The following is a 27,886-nucleotide window of genomic DNA, read 5'->3' as shown; positions in this document are numbered from 1 at the left end:
ATAGAGACAGAGTAGAGAGAGAAAAAGCTCTTCAGGGAGCATAAAGAAATAAAAGGATGTCTGTGAGTAAGGCAGAAAAGAATAAATAGACTTAAAGGGATGGACTCAATCCTTTTCCTTATCCTCTCTTCTAAAGGGTAAAGGCATTATGGCTAACTCCCTATAATATCTGTCCCTGACACTCCCCAAATCTGGTCTTATCTGGCTCTAAGAACTCAAAAGAGCACCTAATAAAACACACTGTTCTCTTTTCTATTTTTTATTAACAAGCAAAATAATAATTAAAAAAAACAACACAACAACAACCTTAAAGTTGGAACAGCAATATGTCAAATTGCTGCTGGAGTTCACGGATGTACCTGGGGTACATGCTCCCTCATTGCAAGGCAGGCCCTAGGCACATGACTGTGCATTTAGGTATATATGTGACCTAGAAGAGTCAGAGAGATGGAAACCACTGGAAAACAGAAAGCATCAAGAGTTTCTCATCAGGCAATCCCAAAGCGCTCTGCTCTTTTCCTCTTCTTTGCCTATAAGAAGAAAAAAAAAAAATTAGATTGCAAGACAATAGTGGCCTGGGTTCCTGGCTGCTTTAATTCAAACTCACATGGATTGTCACAAGGTCCAAGTAGGAGAGAAGGCCCAGGCTTAAGCTTGGAAGCCAATGATTTCATTTCTGAAACTCAAGTTATCAAGTTAAAGCTGGGAAGATTTGGTAGAAAAGGAAGGTGAGGAGGGGAGACTATGGGGAGTGGGGGTTAGGGGGAGAAGAAGGAAAAAACAGCGGTAGAAAATGAAAAGATTCCTTGAGGAGAGAGGGCCACCCCGCCTTGCAGCAAGTTAGCCTGGAAACAATGAACTCTTATCAGGCTGGGGAAGTCTTCTAGTCAGTGGGGAGATGGGAGATTTCACAGGACAAAGGGCTGACCAATGCTATTTCATGGAGGTGAGGAGAATGCCCTTCTGGGCAGTCAGGCCAACACAGCAGCTATTCCTTAGACCTCCAAATCCACACAGAGGCACATAAATCTTCAATGCCAACATAATAAATGGGGAGGGGAGGGGAGTCCCCAACATGGATCTCTTAAGGGAGGAGGCACTGGAGAGAGGGCACAAAATGGGGAGAGGGAGAGGAGAGAAAGACCTTTTTGTTCTAAGAGTGACTTACAAAACAGCACTGAATCCTTCATGCCCACTCCAACCACTGTCCCCAGCAAAAGGGAGGGGTGGGGGTTCTTTTTCATTCCATTCACAAAGGCCATTTAATTTAGATTTAAAAAAAAAAAGCTGAGTGCATACAAGCCCACTTCACCTGGATTACTGACACAATTCTTTGAAATCAAATAAAAGTCATCTGGTCTATGTAAACTTCATGAGCCTCAGAAGTTACATATACTGACATCTCCCTTACATACACTGACTCTCCAAACAAAAGCCACTATTTTTTTGCCACCCAACAAAATCCTCATCTGCCATATCTTGGAGAGGCCAAATGTACCAGCTTAGTGAGCATGCTTGGATAAACAAGTTTCCTTGGCAAAGAAGGAGTGATTTTAAGTAGAATTAAACTAAGCCTAGGTCTTCGCCTCCCTCCTCCTCCTCCTCCACCATCCCCCCACCCCCTTTTAAACATCTACACCACCTGGTCTTCTTCCTAGGTGGTCTCTCATTCAAGTACTAACCAGACCTGACCCTGCTTAGCTTCCAAGATCAGATGGGATCGGGCACTTTCAGAGTGGTATGGCCATAGACAAGCCTAGGTTTACTTCTAGTTGATCCTGGCAAGTCAGTAAGTAAGCAGATACTTACCTACATTAGGTAATGCTTTATTTCTGAATTAGTAGCACAAAGAACACAAACTCCTCTAGTTTTTTCCTAATGGAGAATGTAAACTGAACAGATTCTGAAATTTTTAGGGTTTACTTACAAGATTGATAATTATTCACAAAGAAATTTCATAAGATTTGAGTGTGTGAGGTCATAGATTTTCAGAGGACATCTCCAGAGGTAGATGGAAAGAAGTAAATTTTGATTATATGAAAGAATATTCCAAATTCCTCACCAGCCAAGAAGTTTCTATAATTCTAAACATATTCATTATTTCAACTGTTCTTTATGTACACCTCAGGTGACACTTGGTCTCCATTATAGATAATCTCAAATCAGCAAATCAATATTGTCTGTCAATGTTCTGAGCAGTCGTCTAATGCTCAAGAGGATCAATGAATGTGAGTTACTCCAAGGGAAGCTGGGATATGGAGGAACATAAGTCCAAAAAAAAAAAAAAAGCCACTCTTTCATTTTGAGAAACTATTTTTAAATAAAATGATTAGAACGAGGAAGTCTTATTTGAGTCCACTGTCCTATTCCAGAGGGAAGTTAGGCACAACTATACTTGCATCTGGGTTGGATATGGTCTTCAATAATAAAGAAATATGCCTGACAGATTACTAGAGACATTGCTACTCACTGAATACTTATGACAAGTGCTGTGTCAAGCATTCTACACAGAATCATCCTTTTTACAGAGAATCATTTCATGCTTAAAATACTTCAAGGTAGTCTACGGCCATGCCACCCTGAACACGCCCGATCCTGTCTGATCTTGGAAGCTAAGCAGGGTTAGGCCTGGTTTAGTACTTGGATGGGAGACCACCTAGGAAGACCAGGTACTGTAGGTGGGGCGGGGGGGGGAGTGAAAGGGGGGGGACGACGTCGGGACACACAACAACTTCAAGGTAGGTATTATCTCTGCTTCCCAGATGATGAAACTGAGGCTCAGAAAAGTACCATAACTTATAAATAATATTGTAATACTAACTGGCAGAGCCACTTTTCAAATCCAAGCTTATCTGATTCCAAATCTTGTGCTCCTTCCTACTAGACTAACCAGCTCTAACATTAAGTATATCGATGGAATTGTGTGGCCACTTTATCCAGAAAACAGACATTAAGCAAAGGACAAAAAAATCTTGTCATCTGGGCACTTAAGAAGTAGGCTGGGGAAATAATAGTGTTTCTTCACTCAGTTTGTTCATTCACTCTCATTTCCCTCTAAGGGCTCTATGAAGCACTGTAGGTATATTTTACCTCTGTATCCTCTGTGGTTCCTGTTCCAGCTGAACTTGTGACAATCCCAAATCGCTCCTTCCTCTTTTTCAGCTTCTCGTCATCTTCAGACTGTTCAGGTCAAAGGAAAGGATTGAAACAAGCTAGCCTCCATTCACAAGACAAATGGGAATGAAATTATAACTTATTGGTCACAATATGCCAGCCAACCTTGTGACAAGATTACGGATCACATAAACAGAAAAAAAAGATAGGAAACTGAATAAGTTAGCATATAGCATGTTGTCCCCAGAATGCTTAAAAACTTAATTCTAAGTAGGACCTCAATACTCCTAAGATAAGTAGAGTCAAGAAAACAGAAATATCCATAGAACAAATTTCTGTGTTCAACAAATTTCTGTAGTTGAAAGACATGGTAAAGTGAGGCCTCACTGAGGAACACCTGCAGAGGGCAAGTTGGGAGAAGGCACCCAAACTATTTGTTAAACCCTGCTTACAAGTTCCACTGACTTGCCAAAAAAGGGAAGGGAAAGGGAGCCAGAATGATAAGAGCTTCCAAAGAACACCAAGTGTTATGAATGCCCACAAAGTCACAGAAGGCTCTGAACAGTCTGAAATGATTTTGAAATAAAGTGAGTCAAGAAAATTGCTGCAGTCATCTATGAGAGAGATGCACTGGACCTTTTCCAAGTATTCAAGAGACTCATGATGCCTGCCCTGTAACTAGAGAGAATGTTTCAGCTCACTATGAATTAAAGGTGACCATTCTCCTATATCTGTTTTAAAGACTGAGCTACTGTTCACAACCAATACTGTTCAAAGTAAGAGTCTCATATATATCAGGACTTAAACCTTACCACTTTAACAGATATTTTCTCCTTCTCCACCTTCCCCTCTTATCCAGTCAATAGTCATCTAAAGCCCCATCCCCTGAAAGGATTTTCTAGAATTTGGCACATCTAGACAAAGGTCCTATCCTCTCATACACCTCAAGAAACCCTCTATTACATATACACAGACCCACCCACTATGGGCCAGAACGGTTTCTTTGGTAACAAACATAAGGGTAGGTAAAAGAATTTAAACAAACTTTTGAACACGCTCCTATGTGATGCTCCTGAGCTGGATTAAAAACAAAACAAAACAAAACAAAAAAAATGAGGAGTTCATATTCCTGTATCTCTGGGTGTCCCCAAAATCCTAGAGTCAAAAGACTACAGACAGAAACAGAGATTTTTTAATACCTCTAGCGTCAACTCCAACCAAGGAGCTGCCTTTGTTCCTATGATCGCAGGAGCCATTTCTTCAGTTAAAAGCAGGGCAGCTATCCAGCTTTCTGTGTTCAATTTGTTCAACTAGCCCAGCTCTCTGAACACGATAGACAGGAGTACTTTCTTGGTCTTACTTTGGCTCTTTCAGCCTGAGAAACATGTTCATTCTCTCCCTTTTGCTGCACCTGCCTTTCAGGAAGAAAGGAGCTAAGAAAAGTTGGTGGCTATGAAGGATTGAAGAATCCTACATGAGTTATCACTTAATTACAGTGTATAACTAGAATAGAATTTTGCCTATGAAATTTTTCTGCCTTTTTTGTTATAACCATCAGCAAATCCATAGTGGGTGCATAATTAATGGAATCTAAACTATTGTAAAGCACTGAGCTGGCTTCCAAGTAAAAAAGAAGTATCTTGTCTTTAATAATCATAAATTAAAATAATGATAATATAGTCACTAACAACTGAGTACTATGTGCCAAGTACTGTATGAAGTTCTGTATATGCAATATCTCATTTACTTCTTATAACAACCTTAAAAATACTAAGTACTATGACATACATAGTAGGAACTATGACTAAATTCATTTCATAGATTAGGAAACTGAGGCTTAGAGAGATTAAGTAACTTCCCTAAAGTCTCATGAATAGTCTCACATAATAAGTGGCAGAGCCAAGAATGGAATCCAGGATATTTTTCTCAAGAATCCACTTTCCTAACTTTACCATCTCCTCAAGTATCCTACATAAGCATTTCTTTGGAACAATAGCAGAAGAAATGCTTAATTCCCAAGGGATAAGGATTCCTAGGACCCTTACCTAAAGTAACTGTGAACTACTTCAATGACTTCCACTTCATTCAAACAACTTGGGTCAATGCTAGGATTCCATTCTCTTTCTACCAAACCACATGCCTCCACTTTATAACTAACTAGGGATCCAAGGAAAGAACTCCAGTTCGTAATCTATAAGATTTTCTCAACCAAATTTGTTTCTAATTTGGCTAACTGCCTATTCCATCTGCTAAATTTTAATAAAAGAATTAGCAGGGTTTCCAATGAACACAAACCTCACTATATTTTTCCTTACCTAAGTCACTAGGAAAAGTTTTCTTGATTTTACCTACCACCACTAAGATAAGAGTGAGTAAGGGATAGAAGTGGAAATTTCAAAACGAGAGCCTCTATAGAATATTCTAGATGAAATATCTCCACTTCACTAAGTCTCCAGGCAAAGCAAAAAAAAAAGTTTTAGGGGGAATAAAGGTGTATCCCACACCTTTCTTGGGGAGAGGCAGGACTAAATCATATTTTGCTGAACTACCACTATGTACTTTTTTCCATTCAATTCAGTACTAGGGGTACTTCAAGTTCAAATTACAGAGAGGGAGATGCTGCTTCTGAAACCTAGCCATTCTCTCAGTACAAACCCTGGGGCTACTCCCTTCATAAAATCTCATCACAAAGCTTTGCCCATTTGAAATGTGTGGGACAGCCTTTCCTCTGGTTCTCTCTTTTATTATATCCTGAAATTGACTTCTAAATTAAATTTAAATTTAAATCTAAATTAAATTTCCTGTGTTTCCTTTTGAGCTCAAAGGTGAGGGGGAAAAAAGGGAGGAAAAGGAATAGGGTGAGGGGGGAGGATATACTTCTCTATCCACTAAGGGTAGTATCAGAGATTTCCCCCATGAGCTTCCTTTTTAATCAGATCTTGGTGCCTCTCTTGAAGATCTAGGCAGAGCATCTGCTCCAAATCTACCAGGGGGTCTGGGGGTGGGGGAACACAATACAGATCCCCCATTCCCTACAAACAGACCGTCCACCCCTCACCCACAGAGACCAGTGAGGGTTTATTTTGTGCAGGCCTGCCCTTCCCTCCCTACCCAGCGCCCCTCAGCTCCCCTTCTAAAGCCTCTTTCCTTCTTGCCCTGCAGGGAAAGTGCAAAACAGGCCCAGTAAATCAACACAGTTCTAATGATCTCTCTCACTTGACCCTTCTAGCGTGACGGTGTCGCATGGAAACAAACGTACAATAAACTTCACTCCATCTTTAGCTCCTTGCTGACAGGTTTTGATTCATGGGATGGGGAGACCCATCTGAGGGAAATTACCTCCATCAAAATGCATCTCTCTCTGCATTCATCAGACCAATGCTCCCCCAGGCCATGCTCAAGTGCACAAATGGGGTTGTGCATCTGCAAGGAGCACTGACCCCTCTAGCTCAGTGTCATATGCATTTGCAAACCTTTCCCTTCTTCCTCCCTCCCCCACTTCCCTCCTGCAAACCCTCTAACACTAACAAATCTTTTTTCTTCCCATGCATACTTCTGTGTGTTAAGAAAGTAATGGAATCCAAAGCGCCCTTATTTCCTAAGTGAAAACTCTTAAAAACATACAACTTGCATCCAAAATCAGAGGAGAAACCTGTCCTCACTGACTAAACACAGGCACTGAATGTTCAGATTGATACATATACTTCACTTCTCCCATCCTGTCACTCAAGTTTTAAACTGCAAGGAAACTGGCACCAATAATTTCAGCATACACATTACTGAGGATTATTCGTCATATCTCCCAATAACTGTCTTTCTTTTTAAAAGTTCATTGATAAAAAGTAAAAAGAGATTTGAGCAAAAGAGAGAGCCCATATGTAAGAAGCACATATATAAGAAAGCATGATGTATATTTAATAAAGCCAAATACTCCATAAATCATTAGCACTGTACTTTCTATCATGGAATAAGACAGTTCCAAACTGAGCCTTCGGAAGACATCTTCAACACTTCAAAATCCACTTTTCTCCTTGTTTCCCTTTCATATTTGAAAACCCTCAGGTAATATATAAAAAAATAATACCTGCCAAGGGAAAAGACTGAGAAACTCAATGCAAGAATACAAATAACATGTGTGAAAAGTGTTCAGTACATAGGAACTATGACACAGGTATTCAATAAATATTAGCTATTATTTTTATTGCAACACTCCTCCTGGTCCTGAAACAAAGTCTGAGACCACCAACAAAATTTAGACGCTAACAATGCCATTCATTCTTCTTCTACATTAGATGTGACGTCATCAAAAGTTGGTCAAGAATCAGAATCATTACCAAGGCAACAAGGAAATTCCCTTTAGCTGCAAGGCAAATGAGTGTTTGGACAAATGACTAGATCTAGGGTTTAAATGTGACAGAACAGTAATCAGACAGAACCACAGTCTTCTCCAAGTATTACTGACCATCTTCTCTTTCTGAAACCCTAAAAAATCTACATTGCCAGGCTTTACTGATTTCATCATCACTAATAATTAATGATTACCAAAAAAGATATCTATATAAGGAACAGAGCAAGGATCCAACCTAACTCTGTGGACCCAACTCCAGGTACTCTAAAGGTCCCTGAGGAATTGCCTTTACTGACTTACACGACATCAGCTTCTATTAACATTTTCAGGAATACTGAAACTGTAAAATTAATCCACTTATCCACTGTCATTCAATTATCTACTGAATGTCTACTTTTGGTCAGGTACTGTACTGGCATTAGGAATAGAGATGTGAATAAGGCAAAGATCCTTATGGGGCTTATGAATTCACAACTGAATTACTGTAAAGATGTGTCCCGCTATTCATTACATTACTGCGTTATGAAGATTCATGGGGAGATTTTCTTTCTGGTTCCCAGACTTAAAATAATTATGCTTTTGCTGAGTAACTTGTTAATTTTTACCTTTTGAACCCTGTGAATAATAGTAAACAGTACAACTGTTTTCCTCTTTCTACTGAATGCTATAAAGTTTGGAACCAAATGTGTGCCCTTTCTCTGGCAAGTGGTTTTTAAAATGTTTTTGTAAGAAAAGAGAGGCCAGAAGTACTGAGGTGAAAGAAACATGAGATCCAGAGATGGAGATTCAACACCCAGATCCCAAGGTAGAAGCTTAGAAGACATGATGCATATAGTGCAGTGAGTTATAGTGTTGCTGCTGATCTCTTAAGAACTTATGCCTTTCTAAATATGAGATTAGTTAAAAAATACCTCAATGCCCCAAGGAAAAAAAAAGAGAAGGAGGTACCAAGTTATAACTAAAAATTTTAAATTAAGGACTCTTGTCAATGGTTTCCATGGCACATACACTGTAGCCAGGAATTAAGTCCCAAATGGAAGATCAGCTGCAATAATTTGCAACGTGAATATTATAGATGCTTTCTAAAGTGACTGCCTCTTTTTATGGCAAAGAGTAACCAAGGATAAACTCTCTACCCAAAATGGAACTGTACTTATGTTATCTTCCAAACCAAATTTTGTCTTCAAGATTCGAATTCAAAGGAACATTTTCAAAACTTACTAATTTTATTCTGAATACAGTAAATATTACCACTCCAAGCTTAGTGTTCTAAGGTTATTTGCTCTGCCAAAAGGAGCCCTCTTTGATTTAATTAGCACCCCATAGGCTGCAATGTTGAAAGCATTCACCTTCTTCAATCTTATTACCAGTGCCACTCTGGATCATAAGGAGAAACTAGGAGAAATAAAACAGTGATCCAAATGTAATCCAGGCTTATTTAGAGAATAATTACTGAACTCAGTAATTCCCAAAACACAAAGCAAGAGTATTTACTTAATTTAAATAAGAAATAGACTCATTATTCTTAGAGAAAACCAAAAGAATTAGCAAAGCCAGGCATTTTTCCTAGTCAGTGCAACAAGCTCACTCACTTATCATCTCTTTACACCGTTTGTAAGAAGCAGAAATTTTAATTTAAAAATTTCAGAGATATCCTTATAAGTAGGAAGAGGCATTTCAGAGAAACTCAGGTACTGCCTATGAGTTGGAGTTGGCCATTCTCCTTTAGCTGTTTTAATGACTGAGCTATTATTGTTCACAGCCAACACAGTTCAATGTTAAGAGTCTCACATAATATATTCCCATTAGGACCTAAATCCTGTCACTTTATCCCACTGTTAACAGTAATTTTCTCAGAAGTCTTTTTCCTGGAGTGATGGAAGAGGATAACAGTGAACTAAGATGGTCACATTTTGCAAAATAAGTAACTGTCCCTCTTTGTAAATGAATTACTATACTATGATGTTAATAGTTCTCAGGCCAACCTGATTTTCCAAGGGAATGTAAGGGAGGTAAAATGGAAAAAGAGAGAGCCTTATGGTCACTTTCCTGACTCTGCCACGTGACTGATGGCAAGATGAAAAGCAGAGCCTGGGGGCTTTCAGGCGGTGGTAGATTAATAATGACATGGCCTTGACTTCCCAGAGGTAAAGGTTATGAAACACTCCAGAGTGAGTGGGCTTCCAATTTCATACTCTCAGGGTGAATGACAGCAACTGATGGTTTTTCTCTCAGAAACACTTCAATACTTAAACACACAGCTGTCACCTCTCTGCCCCAGTTTCTGAAATTCATCCGTACATGTTTACTCCAGAGCTTTATGCCACAAACCACAGAACAGGACTAATGCTGAAGGATTGGACTAGCAGAGGGTATGCCATCTTAGCACATACATAATAGACACTCCAACATTTCCAACATTCCCATAGACATACACATACTACACTTCCCAAAACAACCATATTACCTACTGTCAACAATCTTTCAACTGTGTGATCAGAATCTACTTTCTAGGGCCAGATGAATGCCAGGAACTTTTAAGCTACACCAGAATTAGAGACCACCAGGAACTGTATCTCTTACAGGATTTGAAGCCTCCAAACACAGTCAGCTCAGAACCAAACACTCTTCTGAATCACTAGTTCCTATCACTTTTTCTTTTCCTTGTCCAAATCAAGCTCTTTCTCCAACCCCCACTCCTCTCCAACCCCAGAGGAGGTCGTCTCGGTCTTGCTCTAACTGACTGTAGGACAAAGAAAAGCAGGTGGAGGAAATGAAGGCTTTACACTTGAGACCCCCGGAAACCAAGTTTCTATTAAAAGTCTCCCCGCTACCCCGCTTTTAAAAGCCAGAAAGCTGCTGCTTTTAAGGATAAGCAATGCAGAGCTTGGAGAAAATGTCAAGAAGTCAGTAGAGGGAAGCTAAAAACTTCTGAGGGGAGGGAAATGCTATCTTAGCCAAAATATACAGAGAATGATTGACAACAGTTACCTGAAAATTCAGAAATTTAGAATGAACACTAGAATTTTTTTTTTTTTTAAACGCCTACAACACCTGGTATTCCTAGGTGGTCTCCCATCCAAGTACTAACCAGGCCTGACCCTGCTTACTCATAATATTTTAAAATGTAGATTTCTGGCTTTGCCCTAACCTAATAAATTTGAATCTCAAAAGGAAGAGCCTAGGGAGCTGTATTTTTTAAAGGGTCCCCTGGTGACCCTTACTGCTACTGGGAAGAATTCCAAATAGCTTTGAGGAAGTATAGACCAAAATAAAAAAAATTTTTTTTCCACCAAGTCTAAAGAAAGCTGCTACTCCATTCCACCCCGACACCCCCTCACCACCGCAAAGCACCAGAGCCCTTCCAAAGGAAGTTTAGGATTCCTACAAACAGGATATCTCAGCTGCAGGGATGTGAAGGGAAAAAGAAGTGAAGAAATCACACAGGTCTTGCTGCCTTCCTAGAATTCAAACAGAGGAAGAGACTCTTCTTAACCAGAGGAGTTCCACAAAGGAAGAACATGCCAAAACAAGATCGGAGAATACCTCAGGTATGGGGGAAAAGGTGGCAGCAACTAGGTTCAAACATGCAAAGGTATTTTTTTCCTACAGAATTAATACAGAGAAAGAAAGAGAATATCAGTAAAATAGAGAACAGACAGATTTTGTTTCAAGGCTCATGTATTTTGCTGGTTCATTTAGAGCAGTAATCCACAACCTTTTTTTTTTTAGCACCAGGGGACTGGTGCTATGAGAATCTAATCCTGACAATCTGAGGTGGAGCTGAGGCGGTGATGCTAGCGCTGGGGAGCCTCTGCAAATACAGATGAAGCTTCACTCCCCACCCACTGCTCATCTCTTGCTGTGCGGCCCAGTTCCTACCTAAGAGGCCACAGACTGGTACTGGTCAGCGGCCCAGGGGTTGGGGACCCCTGATTTAGATCATTAAAGAGAGCCATCAAATAAGGCTTCTCATCTTATAGCTCTGTTTATTTCATTTCTTTTCCTCCTCAACCATCTCATACCTAAGCATTAGCATAATAGTGAAAATTCTACAACTGCCTAGTCCTCTATAACTCAATAAACTCCTCACCCAATAAATACTTTCTAAAATCCAGATACCAAGCATTTTAAACATAATCTCCTTCTCCATAACACATTTCACTGGTAAGGATTTAAAAGATTCAATATTTGTTATGAATTCTAAATGTAGAACACCCTGAAAGTACATTTCTATTTCTGTTCTAAGAATCTGCTCTGGGGATGAGAAGGTAAGATTTGGTTAAAATATCATTTTTAAAAATGTGAGAAAAGAGTAGCAAAAGAAAGGGGAGGAAAAAAGTTAACATTTTCTAGATCATAACAAGGGGCCTCAAATTTTACTAAAAAGAGGGTCTTTGTTAGTTTGCACACATCATCACCAAGTATCCGTCGATTATCTGCCAATAAAATGTTTCTCAGTCTGATGTCCTGCCTCATCTCCATCTCTAAAACACTACAGGATTTTTTCTGACCAGCTTTAGCTGTCAGGCATGAAAAGCAACTTTGCTATTTTGGTGCGTATGTGGGAAAATTAATTATCATGTAATTATTAAACCTTACTTGAATTGAACTCATATGCATTTTTTAAAATAAAATATTACCTCTGCATATCAATGTCAGTCCAAAGAACAGTATTATTCAAATGTCAGCTTCTCAAGTATTAAAATATACCTTAAACATTCCTCTACCGCTACAGCTCTATCATGAAGAGCCCGACACCAAAATTCTCTAGCACCCCCCCAAGTAACAACACACACACACACCAGAAAAAAAACTGCCCACACCTTTTCCTCCCATACAGATTTCGAAGGATAGACTTGGATTCAGATAGCTCACATTTCGCCACAGCCAAGGAGAATATCTGGAAGTGATCAAACAGGTATTACTCTGCTTAGAAAAGCCAGGTCAGCTACAAGTCCCCCCAAAAGTAGACATAACTAGACATACAATCATATAATGTGATCTACAGGTGGGTTTGAAAAATTATTCATCTTATGTACTAAAGAGTGCTACTTAAAAACAAACAAACGAAAAAAACCTATCACTCAAAGAATGATCCCACCCCAAGAACTTGGCTGGCAAAAAACAATTCAAGGTATTTAAAAGTAAAACAGACTCAACAAAATCCAGCATTCCCTTCCTCTTCCAGGCTGTGTTTACTCTTGGAGCAAAGACTACAGGGGGACCACAGAGAGACATAAAACTTGTTTTTTATCAAAGTCATCAGTTCTGACATGTTAGAAGCAGGAATGCAAAGACATTAGTGGGGGTGGGGTATTGAACTGGGGAAATAGAAAAGACACTGGGTTTTTTTTCCTGACTACAAACTTTCTTACTTCTAGTTCTTTAGGATCAAACTCAATAAATGAAATCGGAGACAGATAAATAAAATAAAAAGGTACAAGATCCTAGTAGTCTTAACTATGAACCTTGGGGAAGCATCGCCTTCTATCAGAAACTTCTGAAAAATACAATTTATAGTAAACAGGGCAAAACACCAGCCATAAATGCTGACATAGTATCAAAAATTTCATCTTGCTTCCCCCAATTTTTAAAGCTTTTCCTCTCGAAGTGTTCGATTTATATCCCTAAAATTTTATGTCCAATTTTTCCTCATATCCAGCTAAGTAAAAAGTGTATGTCTGAAGGTTAGGGCATAGTAGAACAAGTTATTGAGCAAAGAAAAACCTGACTCCTATTTCTCTAGTTAAAATTAGAATACATTTTCAAGAGCCCTGGGCAAGAGAGAAAAATTCCATTCTGCCTCTTTGCTCTTCCAAATTCCTACAGCCAAGTGGTTCAACAGCAATTGAATGGCACACATAATGACATCATTGATTAGAACCATAATAGAGGAGAGTGAGAAGGGAGGCGTTGGGTGGGGGAAGTGGAAAGGGAGGGAGGTGAAGATGTATTTGTGTTGCAGACAAAAGACAAGTTCTGTTCCTCAGTAGGGACAAATGAAGAACCAGATGAGGGGATAAACTGAGGTCAGAGTGTTTTCCCTATTGTTTCCTCTTTAAACAGCTCCTTCACCACTCCCTCAAGGTTTGTTCCAATGCACAGGTGGAGAAACAGAATTGTGTTTTTTATCTTAGAGAGGAGGCAGAAAAAAAGTCAAATATTTATTTTCAAATTATTTTAAGTTAGAAGGGGATTTAAAGGACTGGTTAAATTTTGGTTGGGCCTAAAATATTCCAAAAAAAGCTGAAGACTGTAGAGTTGGGTCTTGGCTTTTCCTGAAACTCATCCTGAGAGCCACTCTCAATTGCTATCTCTATCTACCCATATATATTATCAATTCTTATCTTTTCTTGATGGTTAATATAAGTTAAAAGAATTCAATTTTTCAAATGGAGGAAGTATATTGGGAAAAATGACAATCTACAACAAAGTGTAGGGGGGATTCCCCCTAAAGTCTTGATCAATGAAATGCGATTTCATTGATTACACTGGTTTTTCCATCTACAATCCTACTATGTGCATTTTTCTTGGCCTCATGGGTCCAATGAGAAAGAGGAATAGAGAATTAAGTGTTACACCTGACCTAGGTACTGCTGTTTGAGTATATTCAGTTGAAAAAGAACCCAGACCTACTCGGCAGGCTACTTTCCCAACTTATCCTGAGATCTACATCTTCTACAACTAACTAATCCTTTAAAAAATATTCTACCAACACATCATCAGAGCTTACAGTTCCTTGGGTTCTTACAGTTCCATGTTGGCAATGTCCTATGCATGGTCCCACGGTTCTTCCTTTGGAAAACATTTGCATACACTTACCTAAACTCTCTAACAAATTCCAGTTATAGGCTCTCTGAGAAGGCTGGGACCAAATTCTAAATCCATAGCGTGAACTTCCCTTTTCTCCACATCCCAGTGGTTAACCTCTCTCTATACCAAACCCCATTGCTGAATTCATTTATTTCAGATGGTCAAGTTAATCTAGCTATAATCGAATGGGTCTTCCAGAAGAGACTAAATGAGACCAGCCCACCATCAGTTAGCCTCAATGAAATTTGTATGCTAGGAGACACTGGTACCCTCTTAGGCTTCGAACTGATTCTGTCCCAGCTTCCTTCCTGGTACCCTCAACACATTTTAGTGACAAGCTCCTCAAAAACAAGGCAAGCCTTATATCTCACTCTCTGAAGCTTTTCATCCCCAACCAATGGTGAGCAAAAGTATATAATTATGAAAGGCTCATGGAACTAATCACTGCAGCCACCCAAGAATCTTCTAGCTACCAGTCTCAACGACAAGATGGTCAGCAGAGCGATAGTTTTTATAACCTGATGCTATGTAACAGAGACCACAATTATCATGGAAGAAAGTGCAAAAATCACAAACTTGGGAAAAGCAGCCTTCATGGTTTACAGGCCTTAAGATAACTCATTAGGACAGTTACCTATATGAAGAGCTATACGTAGAGAAAAACCCAGTAATATTTTAATAGATAAGATGTAGTAAGATCAATAGGGATACAAAATGCTTACATTTTCTACTACTACTAAGGAATCAAGAAGCATTGAAACAAACTCTCACATTCCCAGGGACAAAGAATATAAACCACACTCCAGTTTTCTGCTATGTGCCTGGGCTTCTTTTTTTTTTTTTTTAAATACTCACCTAGCTGCATTTTGTGTAACTTCCTATAGTATCAAGTTTCACTTTCCCAAATGGGCCAATATTTAAAAACAAAATAAAACAAATCAACCCAAATTAGCTACAACAGTTAACACTATAACCCTAGGCCTGCGACTTAAGTTTTTACCAAAAATGATGTCCTATGACCATTATATATTAACTAATCTGGCTTCCCATCTATTCCCTCTATCCATCTCTCAGTCTTTTCTGAGATGAGTTTCTTATGTGCCAGGCCAAGTCATGTCCTTCAACAATATAAACACTAGTTCTCTTGGGAGGCATGGAAAACTGACAGAGAAAAAAAAAACCCACCACCAGTCAAGCACAAGACTGAAAATCTAGCTGGTGATCAATCAGAACCAATCAAGCAGAGGTTATTTATCTGGGTTTGCTTTGTTTGAGAGGAGGGAGGTTTCTAAGCCCATTGTCACTATGAGGCTTATATGAGAAAAGGCGTGCAATTCTATCTCAAACAGTCCAAAGAGTTGGAGGGGACAATTTACAGCCTCTTGTGTAAAAAATGTCCATAAATGCCAGTGGTATTCTTTGCCCTGTCACTTCCCATTATCCTAAACCAACAGCATTCTATTCAGTGAGACTTGAGCTCAAAACATGAACGGACAGACCTTTCTTGGACAGGGGGAAAAGAGGGAAGATGACTGAGGTAGGGGTAAGCCAAATTTCTTTAAGTTTCTGTGTACTGTCCAATGTATATAGTATACTAGTAAAGCTAAAAACTGAAATATATGAGCAGTCATGCAAAAGTGAGCCTAGGAAGAATAGCAGAGATTTGATGCCCACAAATCTGTAATATGCTCAAGACATAAATCTAAATTATGAAGGTGATCAGATTGTGAGTTAAAAAAAAATTAGTCAAAAATACTATTGAGCCATGGCTCACTTCCTCTCACACACTTTCTCTCTTTATCATATATACTGGTCTGCAGCAAAATCTACTGAAGAGAAATCAGCAATCAGGACCTTAAGCTGGATCAAGCGAACATAAACCTTGTGCAATAGAAAGCGTAGGAGGTAGGTTTCTCACTATCCTTTTTAGGATGCTAGGATAAAGAAGAAGCATCTTCACACCACCTACTAACCTCCACTATTGGCATCATATCTAAGTGAATGAGATCTGTACCTAGAGAATAGTAAAATTTATAGGTAACCAAATTATGTAAGAAAATGCTATACTAGAACCCCAGATCCCCAAAATGAGGTGGATAGAGTGTGCTGATTTGGCCATTCCATAAACATAAACTTAATCATGTCACTAACCTTGGCTAACCAAATACTAGGTAGTAAATCATCTCTGGTGATAAAAAACAGTTAAACATAAGACAACCAGGTAACTCTCAAAGAGAATGTATCTAGTTGCAATTTCAGGATTTGGATCTAGAACACTTAAGTTCTAGAAAATAAGTTACTTGACAAAACGAACACTTCCTTTTATCTCCTACTCCCTTTTCTCTAATTTCTTTTCTATAGATTCAGTATAAAACTGCTTACGTTCTACAAGTACTAAAAAATTCTGGGCTACAGAAACAGTACTCCAATGTATATGGTCTGATAAAGGATTTCTATGCTACTTCTAAGTGTGAAAGCTGTGTGAGAGATATAAGCTAGACTTGAGTAGTTCAATATACATATGGCTATTTAAATTAGTAAAAATTCAGTTCCTCAGTTACATGAGCTACATTTCAAGTGATCAATAAATAACCACATGTGGCTAATTACTATATTAGATAACAGATTATTCAACAGAACAATATTTTACAGAATATTTCCATCATCACAGAAAGTTCAATTGGACAGTGGTGTTCTAGATAGCAAAATATCGGCATTTCTGGGACATTGTAATGGTTTATGGGGAAAATTAGACTAAACTGTTGAAATTAGAACAATTCTGAAAATCAGGATTTATGATCAACGTATACGGAACCTATACTCAAGGGAGATATCACCAAGAGTCACAAACCTCCAAACAAAGAGGTCCTTGGAAAAAAAATCATATATACTCTAGTACAGTGCTACTCAAAATGTGGTTCGTCTCCTGGTGCTGATCCCCAAACTGTTATCAGTCTGCAGTTAAGTCCAAAATTGAGTTATTAGAAACTTCCAGAGTAATTTAACACTGCTGTGAACATTTTTATTGTATTTTACAAAAGTGCCACTCTGCAATGAGTTGGAAATTTTTAAAAACTAGTCTTTTGCCACAGAATTTGAGAAACACTACTCTAGAACACATGTGTGACGATGAATGTTTAGAGAACAGAGCTCATATAGTCAGAGTTCTGCCAATTACCATTATCTGATTACAACCCTTCGGAGATTTAAAATGAGAACTGAAATCTTATCAATGATCAAGTTAAAATATACAAGTTAACTGACTCAAAGTCATAGAGCCAGGTAGCTAAGAGAACTGAACTAAGAAAGGAAGAAAACTAATATTTACTATGGGTCAAAGTGTCACTGTATTAAGGTAATTCAAATATACAATTATTTACTCTACACAAACATGGTGTGTTAGGTATTCCTCCCATTTTTATAGATGAAAACCAAAGAAGTTTAATACTTTGCTCAAAGTCACAAAATTAACTAAGGTATCTATATCTCTTCAGATACAGTCTATTAGTCTCCTATGGACTAAAAAAGAAAACAGGTCAAATATGGAGAAAGAGTCTAGGAAAAGGAAGAGAAAGGCTTTATCTATCCTTGCAATGAAATGCTATCAAAATAACTCAAGTGAACAAATTCCTCTCAGGAATGTGTCCATATGAGTTAAGTAGTAGGAGATATGATGTTTAATTTTGTTAATTTTGATAGAACACACAAACACATACAATTCCCTAGAGGAGTGAAGTTATTGCTGAGATTCTCAGACACCTAACCCTCATATACAAAAAGAGACAGATGAGAACCAGGGCCACAGATTCAAGGCATCTTTTCCGTTGGCCATCTAGCAAAACACAATGATTTTGGGTTTATAATAATTCTTCACAATTTAGCTGCATGTGGTTTAAGAATCACATACTCTGCCTACCTCTCAACTTCTAATTTTTAAAAATTTTACATAAACCAGCAAATATTCCTATTGAACACCTATGGTCTCAGCATCAAGCTGGGCACACAGACCTGATGTTTCATTTCTGGTAAACATCAAAAATGTAACCTAAAAAAAAAAAAAAAGTAACCTAAAGGAGAGGAAAATAAAGCACAGTTGTATGCAAGGTTATAACTCCCACAGGGGCACAACTGTTTACTTTTTAGTGTTTAGTTTTTTTCCTGAAATATATAACCACTATCAGATCAATTTTTTTCCAATGGACTTTCAGGGAGCTAAATATTTCCATAATCGAGTGGAAAATGACTTTTTTAAATGATGTTTTTTCTGGTTTGAAATACTCTTCCCTTAACCCTGCCACCACTTCAACCACCAAGAAACATGCTCTCATTCTCACAGAACAAAGATTAAGAGAAACAAACAGAGAATCTTTAGCATTTTCTCCAAAGTACCTAGCAAAACTCCAAACACAACAATGCACTGTAGAACTAATTACCCCACACATCATGGCGTCAACAAAGTTATCTTACTTAATAAACTAAATAGTGTCAGCAGAGAAGCAGAAAGAAAAATATAACTTAATTTTTCTTCCATAGAAAGTCCAAATTTTATTTCTAAGTATCTTTGACCTAAAGACGGAACTGTTTTCTCCTGATTATTTAATTTCCATTATGCCTATATTAGAAATTAAAGCAGATGCAACAAGTTTTAACAACACTGAATTCAACATCTTAACCAAGAGGAATACAGAGCATGCTCTAACAGCCTGGATAGAAGCTATGGGAAAAAAAAAAAAACTGTGGAAAAAAATAATTAGCTCTGTGAAACAATTCCCACAATGTAATCAAGAACCAATAAGAGGAGGTAATATTCAAAGCATTGTGTGAAACAAGGTGCTATATTCTCAGCCTGTGTAGATCCCAAGCTGCTTTAACATTGCAAAAAAATCCCAGTCATTTCCAGCCTATGCAGCTCCCAAACTGCCTTAATGTTACAAAAACAGTACTTTACCTTCCTGGAGATTGAAGAGACATTCAAACCAAATCTTTGAGCTCTTTCCTTTAGTTTGTCCAGGTTAACCTACAATAACAGGAAAAACAAAACAAAACCCTGTATTTTAAAAAATCGAAACAAAATATAGAAGGCAAACTATGGTCCAAAACTAAGAGTTCAAATAAGCCTACAACATCAAAGATACCCTATATACCAAATTAGGAAACTAAGCAGCACCCATCCATGCCACTAATTATTAAAAAGGCCTCTCTTAGAATGTAGTAAAAGATTCAGCCCTGCCTTCTTCATTCATCAAAGGTGGCAAGAGGCTAAGGAGGGTTTAAGATCAAAGTAGGACAAACACTGCTTGAGAAAGCAAACAAATGTCTAAATCATCACCTCCAAACAAGACCAGCACTCACAGTCCAAAATCATTAATTCCTGTACAAAGTCTCTACCAAGTAGTTCTTTATCTTCAAGCAAAGAGAAACTATGGCTGTAGTTCTCCCTTCTTCAGAAGACAAATCTATCACTAGTACCCAACTCAATTTTCTTCCTTCCTTTTCTTAGAAACCTTGATATATCAAGACTTATCATCAAAAGTATATTTAGGACATATATTATTATTACTACCAATAATAATGATGAACTGTAACCCCAAGAGCAGGTTTTCAAAAAGCTGAACATATTTCACCACAGCACTTGTTTCCATTTTCTAAAAATGCCTACTAGTCACAATAGCCCCAAAGCATCTTATACTACTACTCTTTATTCTCTAACTTTATATTTACTAGATAGTGTTAAAAAAAAATTGTAAGTTGCTGCAGATTCTCTTGTAGTAATTAAAAATTAGACATTATCCAAAGCCACTGTTGCACAAGGCCTAAAACTCCAATACCATAAAATAAAAGACTTACATGGACTGTCCTCTAGGTAACACGATCTATTTATTTTTTTCAAGAGAAGGGGTAGGAAGATGTCTATAGTGACTTGGAATATGTGGTAATTTTCCTGACCTCTCAGTACCTCAAACAATTCTTTTTTATTCAGGACATAAAACACTGTACTGAAAACAGCCGCCAAGCTCATATGATTTCAGATTCCTCTGATCTGAGGAGGAGGAGGAGGAGGAGTCTCTAACTTTAAAACTAACTGTACAAAGTTAAGCTTTAGCTCTCGAGGTATAAAAAAAATATTTCTTACCATAGGCTTGGTGTCAGATGACAGACCTAAAAAAACAAATAAAACAGTTTTATTAAATATATCTAAAAGTCATAAAGGAAGCTGACAGTCTTCAAATCAAATTAGAAAGCACAGAATTAGTATACAGGACAATTGTCCTTTATCCAAGCATGACAAAAAAAAAAGGCAGATTGCATCTAGAGATCATATCTATTCATTGAGAACATAAAATGGTGCACCTGCTTTGGAAAACAGTTCGGCCATTCCTCAAAAGGTTAAATGTACAGTATACCAAGATTTAGCAATTCCATACCTAGGTGTATACACCCAAGAGAAATTAAAACATACACCCATACAAAAACTTAAATATATGAATGTTCATAGCAGCATTAACCCTAGCAGCCAAAACGTGGGACAAAAAAACACAGATGTCTACCAACTGATGGATAGATAAAATGTGGTATATCTATCTATACAATGGAATATTATCCAACAATAAAAAGAAATGAAGTACTGATACATGCAATAACATGAATGAACTCTGAATACATATGCTAAGTGAAAGAATCCAGTCACAAAAGACCAAAAGTTTTAAGATTCCATTTATAAGGCAAATTTATATATATAGAAAATTTATATAGAGAGAAAAAAAAACTAGTGGTTGCTTGGGCAGAGGAATGGGAAACACTGCTAATGAGTACATGGTTTCTTTTTTTGGGTAATCAATATGTCCTAAAATTAGACTGTGATGATGGCTGCACAACCCTGTGAATATATTAAAAAGACACTAAATTATATATTTAAAAAGGATGAATTGTATGGTACATGAATTATATCTCAAAGCTGTTAAAAAGAGAAAATCAATATCTGGATAAAAGAGCAGAGCTCCTATCATAATGAGTTAAAATTATGGCCTCTCAAACACAGCGTTCTGCCCTGAAATTATCACTAACAAGCAAGTAGTAAATTGGCCCATTGGTTCAACCCTAATCCTGTCAACAACTATTAACTTAAAATTTTTCAGAATTTTATTTTAAGCAATCTCAATCTTATAATTGGTTCCCTAACTCCCTACTGTAAACATTCAGGTATAGATTCAACATTTACCACAACCCATGTGCTAGGAACTGTTAGCTGTTTTTATGTTCTCACTCATAAAACTGTAATTCCTTTTAATTCTAGTTCTAGGATGTCGAAATTATATATATAAAATGCTGCAAATGTTCTCTATACGTTATTTTATTAATCGGGTTTCCTTTTCAGAGTAAGTATTAATTTTAACTTTTGTTTTCTTCAAATAGCACCATCTAATTCTTTAATAATTTTGTTGTACCCTCACCAATCCTATTATAGCTCTCTTGATGCAACTAAAAGCCAGAAAATATCTTGTTTGTAAAACACATAGTAACAGTGGCCAGAATTTTGCTGGTCTTTTAAAAAGGTCATTAGGAAGAATGGATTGATTAGAAAACTTTATTTAAATTTTAAGTTCTGAGAACAGGGACTATGTCCTTTTTAAAAATAGTAATTTCTTCCCTAACTTATTACAAAATGCATATTCACTGTAGAAGTCAAAATTCTATAAACCAGAGATAATAAGTTTTAACAACTTAGTATATAACCTTCTAATAATTTTCCTATCCATACATGCACTTTTATTACTAAAATGGGAACATACTGCTAAGATCATTTTATAACTTTTTTCACTTAATATCATTGACAAATATTCTTCAATATCATTTTTAACATCTGCATGATCTTCCACTATAACTATGGTACACATTTTCTTAATGAATTCTCTATTATATACTATACTGTTTCTAGTTACTGATAACTAATGTATGCTAATCCTTGTGGCTAAGTCTTTAAGCATATCCAATATTATTTTCTTGTAAATTCCTTGAAGTAAGATTTTTGAGGTAGAAAAGACTCTTTCCTTTTACCACTACACTAGGCGGTGTAACACTAGACAGCTATACATAATTATATGCTGATTTGAGACCCCAGAATAGTAAACAAGGTACTAGAAACTTCTCTGAAGATGCCCAAGAAAAAGAAAACAAATATTGGCACTTCTTCCTATTCTAGTAACTTCAATACCTTCCTTAATTGCCCAGGAAGGATTAATTTAAGTATAGAGTTACCTAATGCAAAGAAGTAAATGTTCTCACTTCTTAAAGGCTTCTAGAGCTAACAAGTTTACCTCAATTTAGAGAAATGAAATCTGTTGTGCCCGAAAAGTAAGAATATATAAAGATAACTTCCTCAGAAGAGTGTCTGTAGTCTTACCTTTTGATGGAACTGAAGAAATCCCAAATCTGTAAAAAGAAAAACAAGCTAAATTTTAGAAAGCTGTTCACACTCCTGGTCTCCGTGTCAAGTGTACATATGGCACTTGCTTGTGATCTCAAGCCTTGCAATCATTAGCTAATTCTAACAACCCCATGAAAGAAGTTCCATTTACTCTTCTTCTCACCAAGAGTCTAGAGAATAAGCCAAAAAGAAGCCTTACTAAAATTGGGAGTAGCAGTCAGTTCCTGACTTTTACCTATTACAAAAACCCTGCTTGATAATAAAACCCAGTCTATAGCTACTACATCCAAATCAGTAGAGAAGTTCTGAACAGAGCCAAAAGTGTGTTTCTTTTAAGCAAGGCCTCTATTCTACTTAAAATCAATTTTATTTGTTTGTTTGTTTATATTTTATTTTTTATTATGGTGACATTGGTTAACAAAATCCAGTAAATTTCAGGTATACAATTAACAATTGTATTTAAAACCTAGAATCACAGCCCCTCACCATCATACTATAACTATCTCAGGTCCGAAAGGCTGGGACACTCACCTAGCTGCCCGGGCAGCTTTCTTACTCTCCAAGCTCACAGGTACATTGAATCGTTCAGCTCTCTTCTGCATTCTCTAAGTGGTAACAGACAAAAGAAGGGGAAAAAATTTTCAGTTTCTGGTTTCCTTCTTCTACGAGAAAAGTTGTTTAGAAGTAAGTGTGGGTCTTCAGAACATGAAGAGTAATTTCTTAAGGTCTAAACTGAGAATACTGACTATCCTAGAGGATAGCAGGTTATATGCGTCCTAGGGCTTACTTAACTCAACATCCCTTCCCAAAAAGCAAATACAAAAAGACTATTATTACATCCATGTTCTCAAAAACAAAAAGGCAGAAATAAAATAAAACCCACATTCTGCACGAAAGCAAGAAGACAAAAGCTGTGTTTGGTTGACCTTTGAAAAGGGATCAAAGGAACAGCTTGATTCCAACACTAGTGGTACTCTTTTAGTTAGAAATGAGGCAATGTTGTCCTATGCCACCTTTACTTTAATGGTATAAAAAAGAACACAGAACTCAACTGAAAACCTAGTTTCAGAGATCTTAAGATAGAATCCAGACATTCGAATGTCACCAGTTAGCGAGTTGTAACTTAAAAATGACATTTTCCCTTGTTCCTTTTTATCTTTCAAGGTACAATCCTCCCAAACTCTAGCCCTAGAGTTTGTAAATATCTTAAAGATAGTTACCACTAAGACCATCATTCTATATAAAAAAAGACTAGGGCTTCAAAAGTTACTATGCCAGCCTAAGTACTTTCCCAAGTGTAGTTGGTGGAAAAACATGTCAATACCAAAATCTGTCAATACTGATTTTCTGAGTACATTTTTTAAAGTGATGACTCACGTAGAATAAAGGGTAAGAAACAAAAGATACATAGAAAGACTACTCTTTTACTAGGGAGCATACCTACCTCAGTCTGTGGTATTTCAGATGTAATTTTTACCACTTTCTTTTCTGCTGCCCTGGAAAAAAGAAAAGGGATTTTAACAATTAGAAAACTGATACTCTAAACCAAGACCTTAGAATTGTATAAGAATTCACTTGAATCATGTCCTCAGTCTCATATCTCTCTGCTACCCCTTAGCTCAAAAAACCACGAAGCCCATTAGAACTTCAGTTCCTTGAATTGTCATCTATCAATAAAAGTGCAAATAACAGACTCAGTTACTTTTCTGAAGTAGAAAACAGTTATTAGGAAAGAAGTCTAATTAAATATATTGGTCTAAACAGAAACAAAGGATACAAGAAAACATTTGATTTACTTTTAAAAACTTTAGATTTATTTCTGAACTAATGACTATTGCTTTAACCTTCACTGAAATACCAAATCTCAATTTTCATAACAACAAAAAAAAAATGAATGCTCTGCAAGCTCTGGTTTCCTTCTTTTACAAATCTCTTATTTCTCCCATGGGGACTGTAGTTCCAGTTGGAACAAAGTGGGACAAATAAAAATGTCAAAAGGAGTAGGAAGAAAAAAGGCTAAGGGGAGTCTGAATTAGGAAAACATGTTAAGTTACTAGTCAAAAGGCTTAAGAGAAAACAAAAGAGGGGGGACCATAGGGGCGGGAGACAAAGTTCGGAAGTACCCAGGATAAATGGAAAGGCATTAACCCTCCACCAAACAACTCCCATAAAACTGTGGGTCATAACCAGTCTCATTAAGGCCCCTCATTTGGAGACATGGGCGGCTTTTGTTCCAACATCCCAGACACTTTTCCCATTTGATCCCCTGAATGGTAGTAATGGTTCAATGGCATTTTCAGAGGAAGCAATTCTGGAACAGGAACTTACTCTCTCCACCATCCTTTTGTTGGAGGTCCCTAGACTGACAGATAAGTAATGGGTGCCCCCTGCTGACCATAACTAAGCCCTACAATATTTAACTGCCTTGGCTGGGGGGGAAAAAAAAATTAAAGTAGAAATAGTTATATTTTTGGTGAACCTCAAGCCAAAGCAAAGCAAGGACTCTGAATGTTCGCCTTTTGAATGTTCAAAGGACCTAAATTATCTCTGAATATTCTGACTTTCAAAGAAATTTCTGAATTCTTCCCATTTCCTGGTCATTCTTCCTTCCCCAACCCTCTGTCTTGTTCAGGCAGAAAGGGACAATGAAGTTTAATTTTTACTTGAAGTCCAATGCCATTAAGAAAGCATCCTCTCACCAACCCCAGGCTAATCATGACTTCCTTCACATTCCCATCCTGAAGCATAATCACTGCAGAACACCTCATAGCAGAAAGGGAACCCCAGAAAGGAAGCTTCCTTCTACTCTGTTCCAACTTCTTTGGGCACAATTAAGCTCAAGCAATAAAAAACATATCACATTCTGAGAGTCATGGGAAGTTTCTTCTCTTCACTGAGAAATTTCTCTAACCATTCTCACACACAAAACCTGTCCAAACTACAGAGATCCAGAATCTTTCTGTACCGTATATACTTTAGTCTAACCATTACTATCCCTCTAAAAAGAAAAATCACCCCCTCAACACATTCAATTTCCCTGCTTAAAAATTCATTAATAAAATTAAAGCCCTCTAAACGAGAGAATCACACATTTTATATATTCCAAGGACAATAAACTTGTATACAAATTTTCAAACTTCATTATTTTTAATCCACGCAAGCCAATTATCATTGTATTGATCCAATCTTCCTTCTTGCCCCAAAAGTCCCCAAAACATTTATTTTAAAGATATTCTGTAAACCATTTCCTCGAGGCATTATATCTAAATACAAACCTCTTATGATGGAAGATAATTAAAAGGCTTCAGAAAGCAGTAATATTTAACAAAATCTAATAAAACATTAAACGCACATGCCCTGTGATACAGCAAATCCATTACTAGGAATTTATCCTATGGACATACTTTCGCAAATATAAAAATAGTTGCATTTAAGGACAGGTAGCACTGCATTTTTTGCTACTATGAATAAATTTCCATCAACAGGAGACTAGTGAAATTACTGTTCATTCATAGAATAAAGTACTATTACTTGCTAGAAGTTAATAACTACTAAATTTGAGTAAGGCGTAGATGAGGGTCTATTATACTATTCTCATAACTTTTATATATACTTGTAATTTCCCATAATAACAAGCTAAAAAAAGAGACCTATCACTTACTAGGATAATTATTCCTATTTCGCAGAGTTCATATGCGGACTAAATGAACATATGTGTATAACACTTAGAATCTTAGCTAGTACATAACTAACATTTAAATAAGGACATCATTATATATTATATGATGACATAGAAAGATCTCCAGGTGTGAAAAAAAGAAACCAACGATATGCGTACTGTGTATATACATGTATCTGTATATACGTATATCATATAAAATATTCTGAAAGAATATGTTGAAAACCTCTAGGATATAAAATGGGGTGAAAACAAGGAATACTTAATTTTCAATTTTTATACTCCTCTATGTACTGTTTGACTTTTTACTAGCCCATATACTGCTTTTTATGATTAAATGCATTAATATAGCTATGAGGGAAAAAAATGTTAAAAAGGACTCAATTGTTCTTAACATGCTGGCATATAAGATGGCCAGATATTTATGGAAAGAGCCTCAAATAAAAAGATGTTTATGATAACCTTGTGGGATAGTTTAAACAGATCAAAATCTACTTTTCACTCTAGTACTTTGTCCTCTCTTTTTCCAATGTAAAATCCAAAGAGAGCAGTGTTACCTGAGAGACATAATCTCTGCTCAGCACTCTCTTCCCTTACAAAATTCCTCAGATGCAGAGAATCTATAATTCTCTACACAGAAAGAAAACCATCTATTACATAATACAACAAAGGCTAAAAAAACTAAACTTTGGGCTTGAAGTCTCCTGGCCTAATTATCTATTACATAACCCAGAGATAAACTATTTGCTTCACTGAAACCATGTACTTGCGTAAAAGGTAAAACAGAATGAAATACTAAAGCCCCCCAAACCTCAGATCTGTCTGTTCCATATTCAGATTATAAAAAAGAGATAGTTACACATCAACAGTTTTTTCGGGGGGTTCTTCCTCTTTGACAGGGAGTTCTATAGGTTTTGGTTCTTCTTCCTAAAACCAAATGAAACAACATGGTTAATATGAATCAAGAATAAATACTAATCGAAAGAACATGAGAACTCCAAAATAAACTAGTTTTTCAGAACTTTTATTTCCCCTCTACGCTCCCCTAATGAGTTAGCATTTAAGCCCTCTAGTGATTGATGTTCGGCAATGTGGCCAAGGTACTAGCACATTGCCAGACCAGTAAACAACCTTACTCTCTCCAACTCACCTCTGTTTCATCTCCCAGTACATCTTCTTCATTTGCCTCCTCTTCAGCTAAAGAATATTAAAATATTCAGGTCAAGCCCTGCTAGAAAGCCATCTTTATCACTGTACTTAGGCTAAAATTAGAATTTACCTTCCAAAAATAAAATTCAATAATGAAAGCAGAAATGATGCTCATAAAATTTGCTATACATGGAAAAGGTAACTTTTCTCTACCAAACATTAATACGAAGTTGAACTCCAGCTGGACTACAGAACTTAAATGTGATTAGGTCAAACTATAACATTAATAAAAAGTAATATGGGAGAGTATCTTTCAGATTTAGAGGTGAGAAAGAATTAAAAAAAAAAAAAAAAA

At 37.0% G+C, this 27,886-nt stretch overlaps 1 protein-coding gene and 2 pseudogenes across 1 annotated transcript in view; 1 reads left to right on the top strand and 2 right to left on the bottom strand.

Annotated features, from left to right (window-relative positions):
- Positions 1-243: 243 nt before the first annotated feature.
- The window catches only part of SARNP (SAP domain containing ribonucleoprotein), a 37,666-nt gene continuing 10,023 nt past the window's right edge, over positions 244-27,886 (bottom strand). Inside the window, exons 3-11 of the mRNA XM_011375728.2 lie at positions 27,533-27,579; positions 27,242-27,309; positions 24,148-24,199; positions 23,235-23,308; positions 22,680-22,708; positions 20,412-20,437; positions 19,227-19,295; positions 3,091-3,180; positions 244-530 (exon numbers count right to left, since the gene is read on the bottom strand). Of these exons, the coding sequence (XP_011374030.1) occupies positions 489-530; positions 3,091-3,180; positions 19,227-19,295; positions 20,412-20,437; positions 22,680-22,708; positions 23,235-23,308; positions 24,148-24,199; positions 27,242-27,309; positions 27,533-27,579 (497 nt within the window). The 3' untranslated portion in view covers positions 244-488. The remainder of the gene's footprint in view (positions 531-3,090; positions 3,181-19,226; positions 19,296-20,411; positions 20,438-22,679; positions 22,709-23,234; positions 23,309-24,147; positions 24,200-27,241; positions 27,310-27,532; positions 27,580-27,886) is intronic.
- On the bottom strand, positions 1,631-1,752 carry LOC111729730 (annotated as a pseudogene).
- Positions 2,562-2,681, top strand: LOC111729718 (annotated as a pseudogene).

Source organism: Pteropus vampyrus, unplaced genomic scaffold, assembly GCF_000151845.1.
Source record: "Pteropus vampyrus isolate Shadow unplaced genomic scaffold, Pvam_2.0 Scaffold276, whole genome shotgun sequence".
Taxonomy (NCBI): Eukaryota; Metazoa; Chordata; class Mammalia; order Chiroptera; family Pteropodidae; genus Pteropus; species Pteropus vampyrus.
This window is presented reverse-complemented; position numbering and strand designations above follow the sequence as displayed.